The 25,504-nt window shown below is 43.0% G+C and overlaps 1 protein-coding gene across 1 annotated transcript in view; it reads left to right on the forward strand.

The window, feature by feature from the left end:
• mindy2 (MINDY lysine 48 deubiquitinase 2) overlaps positions 1–25,504 on the forward strand; it is a 75,718-nt gene that overhangs the window by 33,372 nt on the left and 16,842 nt on the right. Inside the window, exons 4-7 of the mRNA XM_084321989.1 lie at positions 7,897–8,055; positions 11,372–11,474; positions 14,436–14,578; positions 17,333–17,506. Of these exons, the coding sequence (XP_084178115.1) occupies positions 7,897–8,055; positions 11,372–11,474; positions 14,436–14,578; positions 17,333–17,506 (579 nt within the window). The remainder of the gene's footprint in view (positions 1–7,896; positions 8,056–11,371; positions 11,475–14,435; positions 14,579–17,332; positions 17,507–25,504) is intronic.

The following is a 25,504-nucleotide window of genomic DNA, read 5'->3' on the forward strand; positions in this document are numbered from 1 at the left end:
ATTATGTAGTATAAGGAGTTAGCTTACCAAAAATTATGTAATATAAGGAGGTAGCTTACCAATAATTATGTAGTATAAGGAGGTAGCTTACCAAAAAGTATGTAGTATAAGGAGGTAGCTTACCTTAAAGGGCCTTAAAAACAAAGGGAAAAGGAAAATATTGATTCCATGCATGGACTGAAAGATCGGTCTCCCATATTGGTCCAATTGTATTTGCACAGTCAACATGAGGCAGATATTAGAGTTGGTATTTGTGTGACCTTGCTGGGACAGAGAGACGCACTGCTGTGCGTCATGTTGTCACGCACAGTTCCAGTAGATTACCACCAGGCACTTTCGCTCTCACTGATTGATTGATTGATTAAAATTTGTATTAACAGATTACAGAATGGGTACAATACAGTACAGCTCAATACACACAATTGTTAAGGGGATGCAGACCAGAGAAATACTTTCGTCTTGTTTACATCAGGGTCCCCCATTTTCAATTCATCATAACATATGACATACATGACATACAGATAGACAGTACTGCTACATCTATACATTTATGCCACTGATGTCTGCCGACCTCTGTGGCAGGTTTCCTATCAGCCTGCTACGTCAAAGGGAGGTGGAGATGGGAGCGACTGTAGGAGTGAAGTTGAGAATGTTGCTCAAGGACATCCAGCTGGTCCCATTCTCTCTAAACGAGAGGCTGTTCTCCCTCATGACCGGTGAGTTGGATGGACCAGAGAAATCGATGCAGCGTGGAGCTCGTGAAGAGCGAGATTCAAGTCAAAGCGAATCTCTCTTTGACATGCCAAGAATTTTATAAACATGCTCTTCATCACAATGGTCTAGAGAAGGCTCTAAATATGAAATTCATAATTCTCAATTAAAGGACTTAAAAGGTATTAAAAAGTCTTACATTTAATTCGCACAGGTATTCGATTTGGGGGGGGGGGCAGTCCAGCTGTCTGGAGATTAAATTATATATTAATATATGAAATGGTTTTGTATTCAAGTTGTTGTAAAACATTTTAGATGCTTGGGTGTGGAAATATTTCCCACCATAAGACAAACGGTGAAACACAACTACACAAAAATACAGAACAAAATCAAAGACGACCTGGACAGGTGGGCAAAACTTAAAAACTCAGTACAGGCAAGGGTATCAATAGTTAAGATGGATGTACTACCTAGAATCAACTTCATCAGTTCAATGCTACCGTTACCCCCTCCAGAGGGTTACTGGAAAAGATTACACTCCTCCACATACAAATTTATTTGGAATAACAAACCACCACGTATAAAAAGATCCACCGCACAGAGAAATAAAGCAGACGGTGGCATGGCAGTTCCAGATTTTTTCCAATATTTTAAGGCGTACACATTAAGACCATTGACAATATGGTTTGATCCCCAAGCATTAGTGTCCTGGAGAAAATTGGAAGAAAACATAGTAGCCCCACATAAACTGAAGGACATAGCACACACTAAACTACCAATCAAGCACTGTGAACGGAAATTTGGCCCCATAATTACCCATGCGATCCGGATATGGCGTGAAACACAAAAAAAATATCCTAACCCACAAAAATGGCACAATCACACTCCCTTATTCAATAACAATGCACTCTTAATTGAAAAACGTCCTATAAGATTCCCTATATGGGAAGAGCAAGGCATACACTCATTAGGGGATGTTTTTAACAACCAGGGTTTTTGTAGTTATGGAGAAATATGCACAAAATTTAATCTCACCGAGTCCACATGGCTTTTTTACATACAGTTTTACGGCTATGTTTGAAGTCTCACGGTGTTCCATTAGACATACCAGTTGAACACCACAGATACCACAAATTCTTCTATGAAAGAGAGACATCGAGAGGTTTTGTATCAGATTTTTATCATCAATTACTAACGTCCTCGTATGAAACCCTCCAACTAGACTCTGTCTGGAGGAGGGATATACCAGACCTGGAAAGTGACTTTGATTGGCAAGGAGCCTGGGCAAATGTCCGTCTTACATCAAGGAACCCGGACAATCAACAAATCAATCTTAACTATATTCACAGGACATACTTGACTCCTATAAGACTGAACAGAATGGGTCTCAAACAAGACTCAAAATGCTCCCAATGTACAAATGGAGACGAAGGAACATTTATGCACATGTATTGGGACTGCCCACCAGTTAAGGCATTCTGGAAAGATGTGACCCATCAATTATCAAAACTTGTATCTTGGAATATACCAGTACACCCCTCTGTATTACTATTGAATGATGTTTTTGAGTTTGCAGTAAATCCACAGCTAAAGAGATTGGTTTTATCGGGTATCACAGTAGTTAAAAAACTGATCGCATCACGCTGGTTTCAACCGGAAAAAATGTGCCAGAAGGTTTGGTTTCTTACATATCTCGATGTGATTTATCAAGAAATATCTACAGCAAGAATTCTGGGTCTCAACGAATCCAAAATGTCAATGTGGTTAGAAGTGGTGGAGAGAATAAAAGCTAGCTTATAATGGTAGTGTCTGGTTAGGAGTGAGGGATAATGGAGGTACTATCCAAGGAGGGGTCCGGGAGGGGGGGGTTCGAGCTGGAGCATATGTGTGTAGGGTTTTAGATAATAGGTATTAGGAGTATATCCTGTATAAGACATTGATACAATTGGTAATTTCGTTGGATATACACTGTATACGGTAAAATATTATTATATACTTTTTTTGTTTTCTGTTTCTGTACTTGCATGTCATTTTAGCCACCTTAATTGTTTCATTATGCATTGTGTGTTGAGTACTGACTTTTAACAATTTTGTTTTGCAATAATAAAAAAAAAAAAAAAAAAAAATGTTGTTTTTTGCGGGGCTACCAGGAGTTTGGTGCGTCTGGTGAGAGCTTGTATGGAACGCACAAGAATTTATTTATAATTAATTTATTTGATCTTTAATTTATTATATTTTTTATTAGAAATTAAGTGCAGCCGCCAGTTCAGTGTTGCTACTGTATGTGTGTTTTTCTTTTTTAATATTTTCTTTTTTGCTAGTATGGTTGTGAAATTGGTATTACATTTAGCTCTAAGTGGTTTTAAAAAGGTCTTAAAAAGTCTTAAATGTAACTTGTTGAAAACTGCAGATACCTTGTTAATTAATCAAAAGGCCTATGGTGGCGCCCAGTAACAACTATGAATACATAACTCATCAGCCTACAGTATGTTCTGTTCTTCAGTGTTTCTGTTCTTCAGTGTTTCTGTTCTTCAGTGTTTCTGTTCTACAGTATGTTCTGTTCTTCAGTGTTTCTGTTCTACAGTATGTTCTGTTCTTCAGTGTTTCTGTTCTACAGTGTTTCTGTTCTACAGTGTTTCTGTTCTACAGTGTTTCTGTTCTACACTATGTTCTGTTCTACAGTATGTTCTGTTCTTCAGTGTTTCTGTTCTTCAGTGTTTCTGTTCTTCAGTGTTTCTGTTCTACAGTATGTTCTGTTCTACACTATGTTCTGTTCTACAGTATGTTCTGTTCTACAGTATGTTCTGTTCTACAGTATGTTCTGTTCTTCAGTGTTTCTGTTCTACAGTGTTTCTGTTCTACACTATGTTCTGTTCTACAGTGTTTCTGTTCTACAGTATGTTCTGTTCTTCAGTGTTTCTGTTCTACAGTATGTTCTGTTCTACAGTATGTTCTGTTCTACACTATGTTCTGTTCTACAGTATGTTCTGTTCTACAGTATGTTCTGTTCTTCAGTGTTTCTGTTCTTCAGTGTTTCTGTTCTACACTATGTTCTGTTCTTCAGTGTTTCTGTTCTACACTATGTTCTGTTCTACAGTGTTTCTGTTCTACAGTATGTTCTGTTCTACACTATGTTCTGTTCTACAGTGTTTCTGTTCTACAGTATGTTCTGTTCTTCAGTATGTTCTGTTCTACAGTGTTTCTGCTGCTTTTTCATTTGGTCTATTTGACCTGTTTATCACCTTATGATCATAGCTAATTAAATATCATCAGACATATCTGACAAAACCTAAAGGTCCAAGTCCAACCTTTAAAAATATCAAACCCCAGGGGCGGCTAGGTGGCGCAGTGGGCAAGGCGCTCGCCACCAACGCAGGAGATGCTGGGTTCGAGCCCAGCTCTCTGCGTTGCTACCAGCTTGGCTGGTCGTTCATACTAATACAATTGGCAGTATTAGGGGGTGGGAAGCTGGTGGGTGGGGATCGGACGTTGTGGACAGCGACTCCTACAGGTCGGTTGGTGCGCCTGCGCAGTAGAATCAGGAAGCGACGAGGGCGGTGTGTCCCTCCCACGCAGACCCCCGCCGCTGAGAGATCGCGCTGTGCAGGTGAAAAGATGTGACGGCTGCCTCCTCGAGTACCGGATGGGACACGTGATGCAAGGCTTGGTCCACATTGCAGCCGACCAGTGGGAGGCATGGTCTAACAGCGTTCGAGACAGGGGAGGGTAGAATTGGACAATACGAAATTGGGGACGGGAGAAAAAATAGAAAAATGGGGAGAAAAAGTAGATATAAAAAAAATCAAACCATAAACAGAATAATTAATGTAGTAGTTTCTTCATCACAATTGGGCAAAATTATAAATAGACTTATTCTACAGCCATGTTGATGAGAATAGCAAGTTGATTTACATGGTTGTTACAGGGAATGTTGTAACATGAGACCACATGATTGTCTGAAGGTGGGCATGTGTAATACTTTAAAGGAAAACTCCAACATTTTGGGAAATTAGCTTATTTGCCATCTACCCTGGAGTTAGACAAGAAGATACATACCTTTTTCTTCTCTGCGCATGCAGTAGGAGTAGGAAGACGTTTGGAACTAGGCTAATGGAGGAACCTACTTCCAGTGACTGACGCTAAGCTAGGCTAACGGTGCGCGTCTTCCTACTCCTACTGCATGCACAGAGAAGAAAAAGGTATGTATCTTAACACTCCAAAATGTTGGGAACCCTGGAGTTAGACAAGAAGATGCATACCGTTTTCTTCTCTGTGCATGCAGTAGGAGTAGGAAGACATTTGGAACTAGGCTAATGGAGGAACCTACTTCCAGTGACTGACGCTAAGCTAGGCTAACGGTGCGTGTCTTCCTACTCCTACTGCATGCACAGAGAAGAAAAAGGTATGTATCTTCTTGTCTAACTCCAGGGTAGATGCCAAATAAGCTAATTTCCCAAAATGTTGGAGTTTTCCTTTAACTGAAAGTACATTTTGTACTGAAACTCTGAAACAGTCTGTGTCTGTGTCGGGTGATATGGGTAGGGGAAGATCACATATCAGCATCAGCCTGAAGACACCATAGTGGTGCATTTTAGTCACATACTTGCGCTTTAAGATGCTAAATGTTTGACTTGCTGTAGCCCTCATCGGGGGAGGGGGGGGGGGGGGGGCTGACACTTGAGGCTGAAACGTTAGTAAATATTCAGCATCTGGAGCGTGAGTGTGACTCGTTCTCCTCTTTAGCCTGAAGCCTCTGGGCGAACGCCGAACATCCATCTGAGCTCGTATAGATGGTTTCATCTTGACAATATAAACATTCTGAATAGACCCCAGTTTGCTTCCTGTTACAATAAGTGAGAGGAAATAAACATGGGTCCAAACTGTTCCCTAGCAACACAACTAGTTTAACTTGTCATGTAATTTTTGTTGCTTTTATAGTTTTTTATTTTCACTTTTTTTTCACTTTTTCTCCTTATTTTCCAATTCTTTCTCCCATCCCAATTTCGCCTCGCCAATTCTCCCTTCAATTCTCCCCTCCCCTGTCTCGAACGTTGCTAGACTATGCCTCCCACTGGTCGGCTGCAGTGAGGACCAAGCCTTGCATCACGTGTCCCCTCCGGTACACGAGGAGGCAGCTGTCGCATCTTTTCACCAGACAGCGCGATCGCTCAGTGGCAAGGAGTAACGCGTGGAGGGACGCTGCCCCCGATACTTCCTGATTCTGCTGTACAGGCACACCAACCGACCTGTAGGAGTCGCTGTCCACAATGTCCAATCCCCACCCACCGGCTTACCTACCCTTTAACACTGCCAATTGTGTTAGTATGACGGCCGGCCAAGCCGGTAGCAACGCAGAGAGCTGGGCTCAATACCAGCATCTCCTGTGTTAGTGGCGAGCGCCTTGCCCACTGCGCCACTCAGCCGCCCGCTTTTATAGTTGCTTTTGATGATTGTTGATGATCTTTTATGAAATTATAGTAGTTGTAGAGGCAAAATATGATATCTAAACCTTTTTAAATGTAACCAAATATGTATTTATATAATTTTTCTAATATAAATTATATAAAAAAATATATATTAAAAAGAAAATATATATAATACAACAAAAATAAAAAAAATTTTAATTATGAATCTAACCAAAATCATCATTTTCACCTGTGATGCCAGCTTTAATACTGATTTGGCTTATATTGTGGCGACTAACCAATTTCTAGTCGAACCCTCCAGGATTTTGCGATTCCGCAACCTCATAAAATGGTCATGGCTGGCAGTCTTCTTGTTCTGTCTCTCAGGCCTCGTTCTGTTGCAACATTGTAGCGACACTGTTCATTTGACAGTCACTTCTCAGCGGCGAGGGCGGCAGAAATGACTCAGCCAGGCTACAGCAGAATACATCACTGCAAAGAGCAAACTACTTTAAGTTGGCAGGAACCAAAGTGAGGTGCTTGACTTAAATTTGTCATGGAAAGCAGTTGGTTGAATGCTGAAAAGGAATGTGTGTGTGTGCGCGTGTGTGTGCACGCATGGGCGTGTGTATGCGTGTGCGTGTAGACTTGCCAGTGTAAGCACACTAAATCCCATTTCAATCAGCTCTCTCTCGTGGTCAACCATCAGATGCATTATGCTAACGTTTGAAGACCCTTTGATTGATTTGAGATGTGTCTCTGTGTTGGTGAAGAGAAGGGGGATTTACAGGCAGGCCTGCTTGTGTGAGTAGCCTACAAATAAGTGTTGATATGATTTAATATATATAGCCTGCCCTAAATAAAAATGGAAAAGGAATTCTTGGTTTCACAATTTTCCAGCAATATAACACAGAAACCGTCGCAAGTTGCATTGCAATTCTTTTTAGAAAAGCCACCACAAAATCGAGCATTTTGGGTCTGGATTATCACAGGATATGTAACTCCTGGTGGATCTGCCTAGTCAACTAGGAACATTTTGAAACATGTTATTTCTCTGGTCTAAGACGGTCCAGACCTTTTGGTAGGTGACACTGAGGACACCAGGGGAATGTTCTGGTGACACTAAGGACACCCAGGGGAATGTTCTGAGTATACAGGTATATGGTCTGTGAACGCTACTATAGAATAAAGCTCATCTTGATAACAAACAAACACTCTGTGGCTCCACTAAACCAGTCTCCCAGTCATTGGTCTCTGGAGCAGCTCCAGACTTTATACCTGATGACATCACAAGTTCTGGAGACTCATATTTGATAGAATTTTCCCAGGCCATGGAAATAACATATTTTTAATTCTTCATTTGGGGCGGTGCTGCCCTTGAACTTTGACCTCATACTCACATCTTGATCAGGTGATCATGAGTGAACATGAAAAAAAACAAGTTTTCCCACAATGCTCCCATCCCTTTTTCCACGACTGCCCCTCCCACACTATTCGAGAGAGGGCTTGGTATATTCCTCACTCCACCCTGACACGGAAATGCCATTAAAACGGTGCAAATCTCTGTTGAATTATCATTGCAGAAAGCTTTTAACACACACACACACACACACACACACACACACACACACACACACACGCACACACACGCACACCCACACACGCACACACACACACACACACACACACACACGCACACACACGCACACCCACACACGCACACACACACACCCACCCGTAGGAAGAATTTGAGACGTTGTGTTCTGGTCTTGTCTCCCAGAACATGAGCGATGCCATGGCCGTGCTGCACAAGCTCCAGACCGGCCTGGACGTGAACGTGAAGTTCACAGGGGTGCGTGTCTTCGAGTACACCCCAGAGTGCATTGTCTTCGACCTGCTGGACATCCCCCTCTACCACGGCTGGCTGGTCGACCCCCAGGTAAGACGGATCCTCCCTGTCGCTGCCTCTGCTGCTACTAGTAGGGATGCATGCACCGATGTGAACATTTAGTCTGATAACCGATATTAACATTTCTGTTATGGTTAATAACCGTTATTACAGATGTTGGTACGATCTGTATATTATAATATTGGCCCACAATCCTGTGCTGTGTCATTGTCACATGCAAGTAACGTTACCCAAACAAAATGTGCGTGGTCAAAAAAAGACCCAGTATCAGCCCAGACTGATGCAATAAATAATGTTTGCCGATATATATCTGTTCAGTTTTGGGCAGATCATGAGACCGATACCGATATATGAAAGAAAATTGCTCATCGGCCGATACCGATATGGTCATCACCGATTATATTAGGCCTGCTCGATTAATCTAATTAATTAATTATAAATTCATTCGCTGCCAAGCTGAGGACCCTCATTTGAAAAGATTTAGTCTCTGAGGAGAATATTCAATTGATATCTCACGTCAAAAGAATCCTTATTGCCTATGCTCGCTATGCACTCCAAGTGAAGCCCTTGAGCTTGGCGCTGTGTTAGACGAACAATACCATGGCACTCACTGTTGACTGCAGGAAGTGTGTTCCTCGCTGGCCTTGTTCTGCACAATTGTAAGTCACTTTGGATCGAAACCTTGGCTAAATGACTGAATGTAAATGTAGAAAGTATTGTATTTTGATGTAAAAAGATTTTGGTTGTTACAAACGGCTATCAAAGTAAATGTGAGAACGGACACATTATAACGTTTGCTGATGATTCTGTCATAGTTAGCCTCCTGGAGGGTGAGGAACTAGATCATGGGCCAGTAGTTGATAACTTTGTGTCATGGTGTAAAGGAGTCTTTTATTGAGCTGAATGTGTCTAAAACCAAGTACATGACCATTGACTTTAGGAAGTCATAACTTAGCCCCAAGCTGACGAAGCAACAGTTGTGATTGGAAGAGGGTGGTGTTTGAGATGGGTCCATTGATCTGGTGGAAGATTACCTGAGTGCCGTGTTTGACAACAAGTTGAGCTTACAACCAAATAGCTTCCATCTATATTATAGATGCCATTTCTTAAAAAGGTACAACGTCTGTACTTTTGTAAAGTAAAATTTACTCTTTTTAATGTCTGTACTACTAATCTGGGACCTTGAATCTGGCCAATAAGAATAGGCTTTGGTAAAGTTATTGGGGTGAGTCAGGTGGAGCTCTTGACAGGCAGGTCCTGAGGAAGGCCCAGGCCATACTAGGCATGATCACCGTCATGATCACCGTCCTGATCACCACCCTGACCACCGTCCTGATCACCACCCTGACCACCGTCCTGATCACCACCCTGACCACCGTCCTGATCACCACCCTGACCACCGTCCTGATCACCACCCTGACCACCGTCCTGATCACCACCCTGACCACCGTCCTGATCACCACCCTGACCACCGTCCTGATCACCACCCTGACCACCGTCCTGATCACCACCCTGACCACCGTCCTGATCACCACCCTGACCACCGTCCTGATCACCACCCTGACCACCGTCCTGATCACCACCATGACCACCGTCCTGATCACCACCATGACCACCGTTCTGATCACCACCATGACCACCGCCATGCAGAGACAGTTTGAGCTCCTACCTTCAGGCTGTAGAGATAGTTCTCGCTGAGAGGACAACAAGATATGACATTTGTCATATTACGGGGCGTGACCATGCGATTTCTCCCCCACACACACACTAGAAGAACACACACTTCCTCCAAAAAAGGTTGCCTATATGGGACCATTGTACCTGCAGTCAATGTCATCAACGTCTATTCCTCAAGAATAATAGTCTTGATTGAGCCTTTTAAAGTTATTTTTCCAGTTTACTGTCCAGGTAAACAGAAAGATATTCTATAAGGACCGTTTCACCCGTGGTGACCTACGACACACCTTCTGTGCATTAAACCCCCTTTATTGGTTTGTCAAAAGTACACAAGAAGCGAATTAAACGAGTTGTAGGGGTTGTGGTTGCATTAACCACATCTAAAAAGACAAAAGGTCTCCTTTGTTTGTACAGCAATTATTGAATTTGCACATGTGATCTTTGTACCTAAGCACTTTATGTATTCAGCATTCAGCTGTTTTTGAAGTGATCTTGCATTAGTATCTGTCTAGTATGTATTATGTGATGCTGTTTTTTTTATGATGGAAGTGTCTTTATACCTGGCTGCAACCAAATGTCTCCTGTGGGTTATATAATAAAGCCTGACTACATATGATTAAGTTCCCGCGTTGTCTTTACTGTAGTTGAGGAGATGAGAATAGTAAAGTGAAATGTATTATCAGAATAGTAACTCAGCTTCTGTCATTGGACTCGACTTGTAGTGAATGAAAATGTGAAATTAAACTGTTCCCCATTTTTCTGGGGACCTCCTGGAACCTTTTCAAAGATCGCTGGGGGTCCCTGGACTCTGTGTTGAGAACCACTGCGCTGTTCTACCTCCTTAGTTCCTGCTCTCACTCTCCCCCCCTCTCTCTCTCCTTCCTCCTCTCCCCCCTCTCTCTCTCCTTCCTCCTCTCCCCCCCTCTCTTTCCCTCTCCCCACATATCCCCCTCTCCTTCCGCCTCTTTCTATCTCTCTCTCCCTCTCTCATTCCTCCTCTCTCCTTCCTCCTCTTTCTATCTCTCTCTATCCCTCTCCCCATATCTCCCTCTCCTTCCTCCTCTCTATCTCTCTCTCCTTCCTCCTCTTTCTCTCTCCCTCTCTCATTCCTCCTCTCCCCCTCTCTCCTTCCTCTTTCTATCTCACTCCATCTCTCCTTCCTCCTCTCTATCTCTCTCTCATTCCTCTTTCTCTCTCCCTCTCTCATTCCTAGTCTCTCCCTCCCTCCTTCCTCTTTCTATCTCACTCCCCATCTCCTACCCCCTCTCTCTCATTCCTCCTCCTCCTCTCTCCCTCATTCCTCCTCTCTCTCTCTCCTTCCTCCTCTCTTTCTCTCTGAATCTCTGTCCTTCTTCCTCTCTCTCTCCTTACTCCTCTCGATCTCTCTCTCTCCTTCCTCCTCTCTCTCTCTCTCACCCCCTCTCTCTTTTTCTCCTCTTATCTCCTACAACCATTATGATTCCTGTTTCTTCCTGTTATTCAGGCTGTCAGGCCGTCATCTGCAAACACGAGTCCACCCAGCAGTTCTGGCTCATCTTCCAGAGAATATTGTCTTCTCCTGGACCTGTGACAAAGTTCTATTGTGGCTTGTTCTTCAGTGGATGGTTGAAACGGAACAGAAGCTTGATGAATGCGCTCTCTCTTGTTTGGTCTCTCTTTTCTTCCCCAGATGAGTGACATCGTCAAGGCAGTGGGCCACTGCAGCTACAACCAGCTGGTGGAGAAGATAATATCCTGCAAACAGGCGGAGGGCAGTGAGTTGGCCGGGGAAGGTGGGTGCTTTTCTTTACTTCTGTTCCCTCTCTTCCCTCTCTCCTTCCTTCCTTCTCCTGCCTCAAGGCTAATTGATAAGGCCCACTCTTAACCCTTTCACTACTACACCACAGAAGGTTAACCTTTCCGTCTGTAGTGTGGTAGTGAAAGGGTTCAATTGAAAGAGTTTTATAACCTTATGTAATGTCTCAAGACATTTTTAGTACCTCACAGGCTATTAATCTCCACCAACTAGTGGCTACATGGATTATGAGATGTAGTTGTTCTGAAAGCTTTCCTCTAAAACAGCATTGGAATCGGTTGACGTTTTTTCCTATATGAAAAAACACAGGAGCACCATAATTTCAGATATACAGTATGCAGCTTTCAACTTCAATAGAAGAATGAATCACTCTGACTTTGGACGGGGAAATGGGGCAGTTGTTTAATGCGAAGCAAGATGCTTTGTCCGCATTCATATAACTAGAGTTATACTACATAACTATCGTAATTTGTATAACTTCAGTGACCAAACCGGACTGATCCGGGCAAAAGATTTCTCTGTACCTTTCGGTTGGGCACAACTTTTTGGACCTATGAAAACTTCTACAATGAAGTAAAACCGCTAGCTTAATAAAGAAACATGGGCATAACTTACCAACCGCAAGATACAGTCTGTGGCCAAACCATATTCGCCGCATTGTCTGTTGATATACAGAGTCTTGACGTTTCTCATCTAGGCTCCAAGCAACGCCCATAGCAATATTTTAACTTGTATGATCCTCCAGGAGAAATGTGGTCTGTAAACAGAGACCTTTCAGCTGGAACGTTTAGTCCTGTAATTGTAGACGGACTACCTCAACCTACAGTATGATCGACATCATCCTTTCTGTGTCCCTAATATTTCCCTACAGCTGTCGTCGCATTTCCTCTTGCAACCCAACGTTCCTTTTCTGTGTTTTTCTCCTGACTTTCGTTTATTCGAAGAGCCTGCCACACGCCACTGGAGTGGCTTTTCCACAGGTTGGCGGGCTGCAGGGAACACTCCCCAGAGTGACGAGGCCCCCTCCTCCCTCTCAGAGCAGGGAACACTCCCCAGAGTGACGAGGCCCCCTCCTCCCTCTCAGAGCAGGGAACACTCCCCAGAGTGACGAGGCCCCCTCCTCCCTCTCAGAGCAGGGAACACTCCCCAGAGTGACGAGGCCCCCTCCTCCCTCTCAGAGCAGGGAACACTCCCCAGAGTGACGAGGCCCCCTCCTCCCTCTCAGAGCAGGGAACACTCCCCAGAGTGACGAGGCCCCCTCCTCCCTCTCAGAGCAGGGAACACTCCCCAGAGTGACGAGGCCCCCTCCTCCCTCTCAGAGCAGGGAACACTCCCCAGAGTGACGAGGCCCCCTCCTCCCTCTCAGAGCAGGGAACACTCCCCAGAGTGACGAGGCCCCCTCCTCCCTCTCAGAGCAGGGAACACTCCCCAGAGTGACGAGGCCCCCTCCTCCCTCTCAGAGCAGGGAACACTCCCCAGAGTGACGAGGCCCCCTCCTCCCTCTCAGAGCAGGGAACACTCCCCAGAGTGACGAGGCCCCCTCCTCCCTCTCAGAGCAGGGAACACTCCCCAGAGTGACGAGGCCCCCTCCTCCCTCTCAGAGCAGGGAACACTCCCCAGAGTGACGAGGCCCCCTCCTCCCTCTCAGAGCAGGGAACACTCCCCAGAGTGACGAGGCCCCCTCCTCCCTCTCAGAGCAGGGAACACTCCCCAGAGTGACGAGGCCCCCTCCTCCCTCTCAGAGCAGAGAACACTCCCCAGAGTGACGAGGCCCCCTCCTCCCTCTCAGAGCAGGGAACACTCCCCAGAGTGACGAGGCCCCCTCCTCCCTCTCAGAGCAGGGAACACTCCCCAGAGTGACGAGGCCCCCTCCTCCCTCTCAGAGCAGGGAACACTCCCCAGAGTGACGAGGCCCCCTCCTCCCTCTCAGAGCAGGGAACACTCCCCAGAGTGACGAGGCCCCCTCCTCCCTCTCAGAGCAGGGAACACTCCCCAGAGTGACGAGGCCCCCTCCTCTTACAGGCTGCTCGGTACTGTAGCTGCTCCTTGGAGGCAGAGCTGCACCAGGAAGCCCCGCTCTGCCGGAAGGGGCTTCTGTTGGCTGCAGTCAGGCTGGCTGTTCTCCAGTATGCCTACTGGTTGGCCCTCCTGTGCCTCTTCCCTGTGCCAGTCAACCCTGCCACATGCCACCTAAGTGGATTTCTACACGGCTGTCTGACTCAGGGACACAGGCAGAGGTGGTATAAACAGCAGACCAGTTTATTGAAGATGGTACAAGCCGGAGCAGATGGAAACGTGTCACGACAGAAGCTCTCTCTCTCTTTCACATGTGGGTGATGGCAGATTTAACCTGTGCACACTGGTTAACTCAATGTACACCAGGTGCACAGCCACGCTGCCCCCAGGTCTGATTAGCTTGACCCAGAGCAGGTGTAGCTGCTTAAACCAGCCCCCCTCACACACCACAGTCCTTCACAAGGGACTCAGTCCATCCAAATCACTTGTGATACATCACCCCACATGACTCAACCTCTACCATCTTTTAACTATGAACGTAATGCTATACACAACACTCCCGACTTACGGTCTTTATATAATCGGGTTTGAAAAGAGATTCATCTGAAAGATTCAATTATGGACATAAAATAGCACTTTACACGGAGGCAACGTTTTTGTGGCAAACTGACTTATCTTCAGCTCCCTCCTAAATAAATCGTCAAGGTATTTGTCACATTCTCACCTGTCACGTATTTTACGCTGCCTTTTCTCGCTTCTCGGTCACACTCTCTTTTCCGAGTTGGAACGTCACCTTTTTTCCTCTCATCGCCATCGCTCGACTATCGTCCCGTCTGCTGTCATTCTGTCACCCATTCTGGCGCTCACAGGACACGTGTCTCCCCCCACCCCCCCACCCCCCACCCCCCACCACCACCAGCAGGTATCGTAGCGGAGCAGTTTCTGAACAGCACGGCCACTCAGCTGACATACCATGGCCTGTGCCAGCTCACGTCCACCGTGCAGGAGGGAGAGCTCTGCGTCTTCTTCAGGAACAACCACTTCAGCACCATGATTAAGTACAAGGTAAAATACTCAACTACAAAGAGAGCGTTACCGTCGGGGCGTTATCAGCGGGAATGTGGAGAGCGAGCGCACAAAAGCTCCCGCTGAACGCCACTAAAAGTGATCATCAGACTACGTGTGAATATGGACCTATTATGTGTGTTTTTGCACAACTTCCTTCAATCTGGGGAACATGTTTGTTATGTTTCTTTTTCCAAAGAAACTAGTCTAAAATTGTATTTGAATTATTTATTTTCCAGCACTTTCTTCCCTTTTCTTCCCTTACGGGCCATTTTTGGTGGTTATAGCAACACACCACATTTTTTATAAAATATTTCTTTCCCTGCCCCGCTACCCCACACCAAGACTAAAAACAAAAAAGTTTACAGACTGGAGAGTAATGTAGACCAACTATGTTCTGTATATAACCATGTTCCATACAGTCTGCCCTTTCCGGCTGATGGTTAAATGAGAACGTATGGGTCGTGGATGAAATCTGTGATATACTCGTTCCCTCCTCTTTAATTACCCACCGAGGACGAGACACACAAGGAATTTGTCTCATCAAGATGTGCAAGAGGTGCGGCCAGAAGGGATAGTGGGGAGGCGTGCAGGGTGGGGAGAGACTGCAGGGTGGGGAGAGACTGCAGGGTGGGGAGAGACTGCAGGGTGGGGAGAGACTGCAGGGTGGGGAGAGACTGCAGGGTGGGGAGGCGTGCAGGGTGGGGAGAGACTGCAGGGTGGGGAGAGACTGCAGGGTGGGGAGAGACTGCAGGGTGGGGAGGCGTGCAGGGTGGGGAGAGACTGCAGGGTGGGGAGAGACTGCAGGGTGGGGAGAGACTGCAGGGTGGGGAGAGACTGCAGGGTGGGGAGAGACTGCAGGGTGGGGAGAGACTGCAGGGTGGGGAGAGACTGCAGGGTGGGGAGAGACTGCAGGGTGGGGAGAGACTGCAGGGTGGGGAGAGACTGCAGGGTGGGGAGAGACTGACTGCAGTGGTCATACATTTATAATATTATTATTATTATTATTATTATTAGTGGGGGCGACAGTGGCTGTATATTGTAGAATGGGTATTTCCCCGGTAATGAGCACACAAACATGCTTGTCTGGCTCCTAACAACAAGCAGAACGGTCCCTGATGTGCTACAAGTGGCACAAAGTGTACGGAACATGGTTCCATATTAACATAGTCAATTGAATTAAAATGAAATATGAGGCCAACTGCGAGATGTACTGCTGGGCGATGTGGACAAAATAACATGTCAATTTTATTTGTACAGCAGCTCATTATCATGGTTCCATGTCTCAACGGATTTCACAGGCTTCTAAATGTTTTGTATATGTTGATTGACATAAGAAAAACTATATGAATCCCCATTCATTTAGCATTAGTGAGTTTCTGCGTAAAAGAAACTCTTCTCCAATTCAACTCATCTCTTCTCGAGCTCTCTTAAATTAACACATGTTGATAGAGTTGACCTCACACAAAAGATAAAGTATTTAATTGCTATTAAAATGTGATATTTAATATTACAATCCATTATTTATGTCTACAAGGTAGTCAAGACTAGGAACCTGCTGCTGCTGATAAATTATTTATAGAGCCTGTTTCAAAATAAAGTTACAAAGTGCTTACTTACTTATTTATTTACTTACTTACTTATTATTTACTTATTTATTTATATAAATAATTTCATATTTACTTACTTGTCTAATAATAGAGGAGCACCACCAGCCCTCTTAGCGCCTCTTCTCAGATGCTGAAATGCCCCAATGCTCAATGAAAGGTTCCCATTTAAATGTAATGGATAGGCCTGTCAAGAAGCTAACCATGGTGGCTATTCAGCACCGAGAGACTAATATAATAATAATAATAATAATAATAATAATAATAATAATAATAATAATAATAATAATAATAATAATAATAATAATAATAATAATAATAATAATAATAATAATAATAATAATAACAGGGCTGTTTTCCCTTATCACTGCTGCTAGAACGGGCCTTTCCTGTTATCTACAGCAAGGAAAGGGCTGTGTGTGTGTGTGTGTGTGTGTGTGTGTGTGTGTGTGTGTGTGTGTGTGTGTGTGTGTGTGTGTGTGTGTGTGTGTGTGTGTGTGTGTGTGTGTGTGTGTGTGTGTGTGTGTGTGTGTGTGTGTGTGTGTGTGTGTGTGTGTGTGTGTGTGTGTGTGTGTGCGTGCCTGTGTGTGTGTGTGTGTGTGTGTGCGTGCCTGTGTGTGTGTGTGTGTGTGTGTGTGTGTGCGTGCCTGTGTGTGTGTGTGTGTGTGCGTGTGTTTGAAATAGTTGAATAGACTTGCCAGTGTAAGCCAGCTGGGTGCAATGCCTATGCCCCTTATATAAACACAAGGCAAGGCACTAAATCCCATTTTCAATCACTCACTTGAAGATATGCTCTCTCTCTCGTGATCAAGCATCAGATGCAAATGCTAACGTCTGAAGACCCTTTGATTTTTGTTGTTGTTGTGCTACAAATGTATTTAAAAAAATGTAATTACATTTGGGAATTCTGCATTTTGAGATCTACATTGGAGGAAAAAGATCATCCTTCCACTAGAATAATGTGATATACACACGTTGTACTTTCTGTTGAATCTTTCCTGTTCAATTTCCCTTTTGAGTTTATGGCCAAATGTGCAAAAAGTCAAAGCGTCCGCATGGCTGTAGCAACGCTCCCAGGTGTGTCGTAACAAGAGGCTGGTAAAACTCGACATGTCGTCTGCTGTGCTGAGTACTGTGTGTTCCTCAGGGCCAGCTGTACCTCCTGGTCACGGACCAGGGCTTCCTGACGGAGGAGAAGGTGGTGTGGGAAAGCCTCCACAACGTTGATGGAGACAGCAACTTTTGTGACTCAGAGTTCCGACTACGGCCTCCCTCTGACCCGGAGACGGTGTACCGCGGCCAGCAGGACCAGATCGACCAGGTCTGAACACCCAGCGTTCATCCTCTCTGGTTACAATGTTGAGCCACAACACACTGTCCAGAACATAGACATATATAAAGGCTAGATGACTCACCCGTGCTGCTGGCCAATGGAGACCGATGTTGCCACATGGCGGCCATCTTGCCACAGGCAGCACGCCCACTCATAACATGAATGTCTATGGCGCATGTACTATTGAAATAACTATAGCTTGCTCAATTTTCAACCGGTTTGGTTTGTTATAAACGGCAGAGATGTAGTTATCATACTGCATACTTATAATGGACTTTCATATGAAAATCTTTTCAACATGTCCAAGCATCCTGAATCATAGCCACGTTAATAACGTGTGTAATAAACCAAACCATTTGTAAATCGGTTGAAGATTGAGCAAGCTATGGTTATTTCAATAGTACATGCACCATAGACATTCATGTTATGAGTGGGCGTGCTGCCTGTGACAAGATGGCCACCGGTGAACTACGCTGGAGACTCCGCCTTGCACCATCTAGTTATATGTATCTATGGTCCAGACTGCCCCCGATAATAGACCTCTCGGCAGGTGACTTATTTCCGGCTGCTCCCGTCTCCAAGATCTCCTGCAGCTATAGGAAACGAATGGACTCTTGATAGATTGCTCCTAGCTTCGTCTGTGACACATTTTGTAAAACATTAGGCTAGTTCAGGGGTGGCCAACTCCTGAATGCGGCTCTTTGCCCGTCAATGTTTTTTTTTTTTTTATGTCACTCATTCCATAAGAACATAGAATAAACATTTATAGATTTTTTTTTAAATGTCCATTTGCATGTTCTTGGTATCTGATTCTAGGGACATCTATGGATCTCAGCGAATGTATACCCAGTGTCAGAAATATTGTGTCTGTTACCAGGCTTGAGTAAATTGTAATGAACCAAAGGAGAATATCAATTCTATTTAAAAATATATATATAATTATCTTTGACTGTCAATAACACCATGCTAAAATTGACCAGACCTGAAAAATCTAAGCAAATGAATAAAGGGAAGATGATTAAACAGAAGGTTTTGTAGATACAGTACTGAATTCTGCCATCTGGACACATGCAATTTGAAATATTATTATAGAATATAGAATAGCAGGCCTATAAATTACCTTATTATGGCCAAGTCTCACATCTATGGATTGGGCCAAATCTCCCCTTTCCAATGGCAGAGTTCAATCTGGATTTAGTATCACCAGGTGTGATTCACAAACCGTGAATGAAATTACTGTAAGTACAGTTACTTTTTTATAATGCAAATTTCTCCACCATTTTTCATCATATTGCAACACCGTGTTTTTGCTACCTTTGTTCACAGAAAGGTAGAGAAACTAACTGTGTTCTGTTTTATGGCAATAACGTTCAGATTTGTGGAAGATAATCCCGAAAAATAAGAGAAATAAAAAAGTAATTCCAGAAGTCAGATGATTGACAGGGGCTGGCGTGAGCTGGGTAGGGTAGTTTTTCGAAAAAGTTAGTGTAGTCTTCCTTCAAAAGACTACACTCACTTTTGGCTGCTCCACTTCCTCCTGTCAATATGCGCCGGTATCCGACTCAATGCCCTGAGATTTCTATAATCTTATATTTCACTAATAACAGTTCAAATGCAATTTCAGTCCTGAATTTCCCCAAGGGGATCAATAAAGGAATATCTTATCTTATCTTAAATCATTGGTAAACAAACGTAATGCTAAAAATATACACTTTGACTGTATATATCGGGCTTAAGAGGTTAACCCTGTGAGGCCCAAATAAAAAAGTCATTAGCAACTTCAGAGGCCAGAGGGTGGGACATATAAACACATTTACTATCCAATAGCATTGTGAGGCTGAACAACAGGACCCATTGACATACATGTGCTTAAAAAACTTTAAATAAACATTTACAGACTTTTCTTTTTTTTAAATGGTTAAAAGTGATTTTGTAATTTTGCAACCGTGGGTCTCACAAGGTACTTTTAACCCTGTGAGGCCCAAATAAAAAAGACATTAGCAGCTTCAGAGGCCAGAGGATGAGACCTATAAACACATGAAGGGTGCCGTGACTGAAAAAAAGGTAGAGAAACGCTGGTATATGGTGTGGCTCTTTGTGGTACCACAGTAATTTCTGTGGCTCAGTCTCTGACTGGTTGGCCACCCCTGGGCTAGTTAGTATAACATGAAATCCTCCTGTAAAACGTTGTTTTACCTCTCATCACAATATCACAATATAAATCTCATCACAATACAAAGGACAAACATACTGGTAAACGGGAAAGGAAAACACCATTCATTTTCACCATAGGCGGAAATCAAAGGAACTGGAGATTCGCTTATTTTTTTGTTAAAATGACAACACTTGAGAGATTTATGTCACATGGGATCAGCAGATACCACACTGACCTGTTTGGGTTGCTCTATAGTGGTAACCACTAGGTGGGGGAAAAGTATATAATATATCAAGAGTGAAGTGAACAGACTGAAAACGTTATCGTATTAGATAAAACAATTATCTGAAATAGAAAATAAAAATAATTAAAAAAATCTAACCCTAACTAATCTTACTGTCATGCACTTGTCCTAATAAACTAACCTACACTGTAGCACTCAACACTTTGATGAACATTGTTACTCAGCTGATAGAGTTGTACCCTTCCTGATGACTTGTTGTACAGAACTTGTAAGTCGCTTTGGATAAAAGCGTCAGCTAAATGACTAAATGTTATGTAAATGTAAATAAAACAGATGTATATATTAGGGCTGGGACTTTATCGCATTAATTTCAATTAATTAACTACAGAAAGAATTAAAAGTTAAAAAAAAATTATGCATTTAATCGCATGATGATTTTTCTTTATTATGTAAGAAGAATGTTACCTTTCAAAGAAGACCAGACTCATGCATGTGCTATAAGTATGAAGTATAATAAATTGCAAATAACTTTTTTTCTTAGTGTGGTTTGTTCATACAGATTACTGAAAAAATAAGAGAAATTGAGATCAATCAAGAGTTTTTTTCTCCAGTGGTCAACTGTTCTGGAATGTACTTGAAAGTACTGCGTTTTACTTTTACCTCGAAACTGCTTGAGTTTACAAAAGGTCCTTTGTGCTATATATATATATTATTCCTAAAATTGTTGTTTTTTTACACTTTGTTAAAAAATTGCATTGATCTGTTGGTCTGTGTAGTAGCTAATACAGGATTTTGCTGCTTAAACGTATGTATAATGTATATTCATTGATTCACTCGTATACCAAAATACATTTAAATTGAGAAATGTTGCTTTTCGCATCAAATATTGATATGCGATTCAAATGTGATTAATTTCGATTAATTAACTATAAAGTCTCTAATTCATTTGATTAAAATGTTTAATCAAGTCCCACCACTAGTATATATATATATTGTTTCAGATGTTTTCCGTTGGGGACATCATTTTCAGTAAAAAAAAAAGGTAATAAATTGCAATATCGCGGGGCGGCTAGGTGGTGCAGTGGGCAAGGCGCTCTCCACATTGCTTTCAGTTTGGCTGGTCGTTCGTACTAATACAATTGGCAGTATTAGGGGGTGGGAAACTGATGGGTGGGGATCGGGCGTTGTGGACAGCGACTCCTACAGGTCGGTTGGTGCGCCTGCGCAGTAGAATCAGGAAGCGACGGGGGCGGCGTGCCTCCAAAGCGCAGACCCCTGACGCTGAAAGATCGCGCTGTGCAGGTGAAAAGATGCGACGGCTGCCTCCTCGAGTACCGGAGGGGACACGTGATGTATGGCTTCGTCCACATTACAGCCGGCTTGTGGGAGGCATGGCCTAACAGCGTTCAAGACAGGGGAGGGTAGAATTGGACGATACGAAATTGGGGATGGGAGAAAAAATAGAAAAAGTAGATAAAAAAAAATAAAGAAATTGCAATATCGCAATATTACAATACCGTGACTAGTATCGTGATAATATTATTTTTATTATATAGAATTATGGTATCGTGGGGCCGCTGGTGATTCCCACCCCTAGTAACCAGTGGTTCTCACATCTCCAGGTAGGGGGCGGCGCGGTCACTAGTTGGGCTGCCATGTCCACACGAATCCAGATATTTAGCAAAACGCACATTTTCTTCCACGTTTGGGCCTCTCATCCACACGTACAAGGGTGTTTTCAGAGACATAAACGGCGCATTTTAAAGTGAAGATTTTCCAAAATATCCGTTCAGTGGATCCATGCAGCCACTGTAAACGCATAGTCTAGATCAGGGGTTCCCAAACTTTTCAGGCCGGGGCCCAGAAAATAAGGCGTCAGAGAGCCGCGGCCCAATGCACATCGTCGGGCTTTTTTTTTTTTTTTTTTTGCCAGGCGACCGATTTTTTAAGCCAAATATCACTTCAATCCTATTAAGTTAGTTCAAGTTAGTTATTCATTTATATGTGCTATTTATGAGAGGGCTAACTTGTTGCAAAATAATAATGATAATAATAATAGCCTCATTAAAATACTATTGTTGCTTCGGTTGTTTTCAGCGTTTTATGTGCATAATCTGTTATTTAGTTTGAAATGTTCGTTGAAATAAGTAGATTTTTCGTTTTTGTTTATTTATTAAGTTAATATAAAACCATATAGTCACATTTTAGAATACAATAGAATAGAATTTTAGAATACAACTAGAAACACTGTCCTGGCCTGCTTCTAAGTTCAGTGGCCTGACAAAAAAAAAAAATAAAAAAAAATAAAAAAATAAAAATAAAAAAAAGATTTTTTTTTATTTTTTTTATTTTTTATTTATTTTTTTTAAATCATCTCGCGGCCCACCCGTGGCTGCTCGCGGCCCACCTTTGGGTCGCGACCCCGACTTTGGGAACCACTGGTCTAGATAAACGATGACGCCACAGCTCACTACGCATGCTCAGACTGTTGTTCCATCTATGGCAATACAATAGGCGCCTGTATAGAACACGGAGGCAATAAGATGGACAGCGCCTGGTGCTGAAAGGACGGAAGTAGCATGTAGTTTCTTCCCCCTCGAATGTATATATCTTCTCTTATTGATCTCTGCCTCTTAAGCAGTACTGTATATTTGTATATCTTGTATATCATTCATGAATGTCTAGATAACAGCTACTGTATACTCCAGTGCCGACATATTCGGCCATCAGACACTGCTTGCGTGTAATAGGGATGTATCTGTTATTTAGTTATACTGGACATTTTCGTTTACATAAGTAGATTCTTCGTTTCTGTTTATTTATTAAGTTAATATAAACCATGTTTCGAACGTTTTTGAGGTTGTTAAACACACGCTTTCGATTTATTTAAGTGGCGAGTGGCGTTTCTTTTTCTTTTTGCATTCTAAATTCAGTTAATAGACTCGCTACAGGAGAGGTCTGCACCTGATGCGCTCCGATGTTGTGGATAGTTGAGGATGTTGGCATCACGCGGCGTGAGTGGTCCCAGAATGACCTAATAATAACTTAACATTATTAGTTGAATAGTTACTGTACAGGAATTACAGGAATCATTTGAATATGTGAATATAGCTTGCCCGTGGACACAGACATTCATACGCATTAACAGCTCGACATATTTGGTCGACGTTCTCCTGTGTCTTGGTCGTCTTGTACTGTAGAGTTACACTCAGCAGAAACTCCACCTCGTCATCTGTCCATAGAAAGGAATCACGTTTTGCTGTCTGTTTTGCCATAACTTCTTTTTTTGAGAGGTTTTTCTGTCACTACAGGATTTCAATTTGTAGTTGCCGGCGCCAATGAAAATCAGCTCACTACGCATGCTCAGACTGTGGCGGGCCGTAATCTTGCCCGTCAGATTGTTTGGCGAATATTACTTTACTATTTCTCTAATATATTTCAGACCGACTATGTCCTAACAGAGAAACTGCCACCACCTAAAACATCCTTATTACACCTTGTTTTATCCATATAGGCAGCAGCGCTTTGAAGTAATAATAACTTCGGTGGACAGCGCCTGCGTGCTGAAATGTCATTCAAACTATCCTCACTTATATATGCGACGACGGCACGTGAACAGTACAATGCAATTAATGAATGTCTTGTTGTAATTAGTATATATATAGTTTGTGATAAGGACTCGCCATATTTAGTTTCAGAATCCGTTGAATACATTGTCATTGTATCTCTCCGTCGCCCAGTGCACAGAAGTAAAGCATTAAATCGTGACATATCTAGATTGGTTGTTTACTCTGGACTGCATCTAATCCACCGCTATATCTATCTATTTATTATCTACTGTATGTATGTCAATATAGCCAATGGAAATGCTAGGAATGGTGAAGTGGGCTGGGTGGACAATTCCTATCCTTTCTCTGTCGTCCTGACCGCTCGTACCACCATGGTATTTGGGGTATCGCTTATCGCCACCTGCTGGCCCGCATGCTTGTTGGCGCAATTCATGCGTTTATGTGTTTGTGTCTGGATGGAGTTTTTTTTTTAAACACTGTGGTACTGTGGACGGGGATTTTATTTTAAACGGAGCCTGAGAATATCCGTTTGGCAAAAGATCCATATACGTGAGGACATGTTAGTGTCATGGTTTTTGCCTTATTTCACCTTTCTGTGAGGGACAGCTGTCTATTTTTGCTTTATTTCACCTCTCTGTGAGGGATAGCTGTCAATCCCTGTTCCCTGTGGTTAATTGCCTCATGGGTCGGCAGGTGTGTGTGCTTGATTGCACCTGATGCAGTGCAGCTGTGCCTATGGCCATGTGGAGTCTATTTAAGTTTGGAGATCGCAGTGTCAACTGCTTTTTCATTTCCTAGTGTTGGCTGTCCTTTTGGTCACGCTCATTATATTGAAGTGTAGTCTGATCTCTGATTCAGAATTGAGCTTTATGGTAGTCATTCTTATTTTAGGCTACTCACGTGATTCTACACATAAACTCCCTTAGTGGAGGTTTATTGTTTTACTTTTTCCAATATAAACTCCTTTATTAGGAGGTGTCCTTGTGGCTTATTTACTTTTATACTATACCTCTTTATTGAGAGTAGTCCTGTTTTTTGGGGCTTGATTTTCTTAATTACTCACTTTGAGATTTCCACCTGTAAAGGTTGTTTTCTGTTGTTTAATTTTTCCCCTTTCTAAAATATCTGTGTAAGCAGTCTAGTGGTTGTCCGTTTCACGGATAACTTTAAGAGTCCCTGTTATCTGACCCACACACACACACATAGCCCTCACACTTAGACGCTTATTGTTTTGTTCATATGAGCCAGAAGCAGTGTTGTAGTACTCAAGTCCGAGTCCTGGGCCCTATTCCCCGTACCTAGTTCAACTAAGTCGATCAAAAGTCCCATTAGCCAGATTCAATTAACCCGATGTTTGAAACCAGGCTTTCCCTGTTCCTCGAACGCTGATTCACTCTCGTTAATTCGAACCAGACTTGATACTTAGGATAATTGCGAGCGGCCGCCTCACCTGAAAAGACAGCAGGTGTCGATCGCAGAAATCCTGATTTTCTAACGGAATTGATTGATTGATTGATTGAAAACTTTATTAACAGATTGCAGAATGGGTACAATACAGTACGGCTCAATAGCCTCGCAGACAAGTTAAATGCATATCTATAGGCAAATTTTAAGTCCCTCATTACCCCAATCAATCAGATCATATTTCTTTAAATGTGCCGGCTGGCAGTATGCTTAATGGAATGAATAATCGAATGAGATCTTGCTAGTGAAAATAATTTGTTCAACTCATTCAGAAAAAGTAGATAAAAACAAGTCCATGAATAGATACTTATGAGGATATCTGTACTGTATGCGCTTAGGTATCATGTACTATATAAATACATGGTTCCCAATGTTTTCAAGGCGCGACCCCCGAAATAACATGTCAGAGAGGCTTGGAGGCTATACAGTTTCACTATTAATCAGGTTTTAATCTGTTTCGGACATCATCCATACATGCATTGAATTGATTAACCTTTGGTTTATACCAGTGACACCAGTCATGTTCATCACCCTCTTGTTCATCATCAGATAAC

The sequence above is a fragment of the Notolepis coatsorum genome, assembly GCF_963971535.1.
Source record: "Notolepis coatsorum genome assembly, chromosome: 1".
NCBI lineage: Eukaryota > Metazoa > Chordata > Actinopteri > Aulopiformes > Paralepididae > Notolepis > Notolepis coatsorum.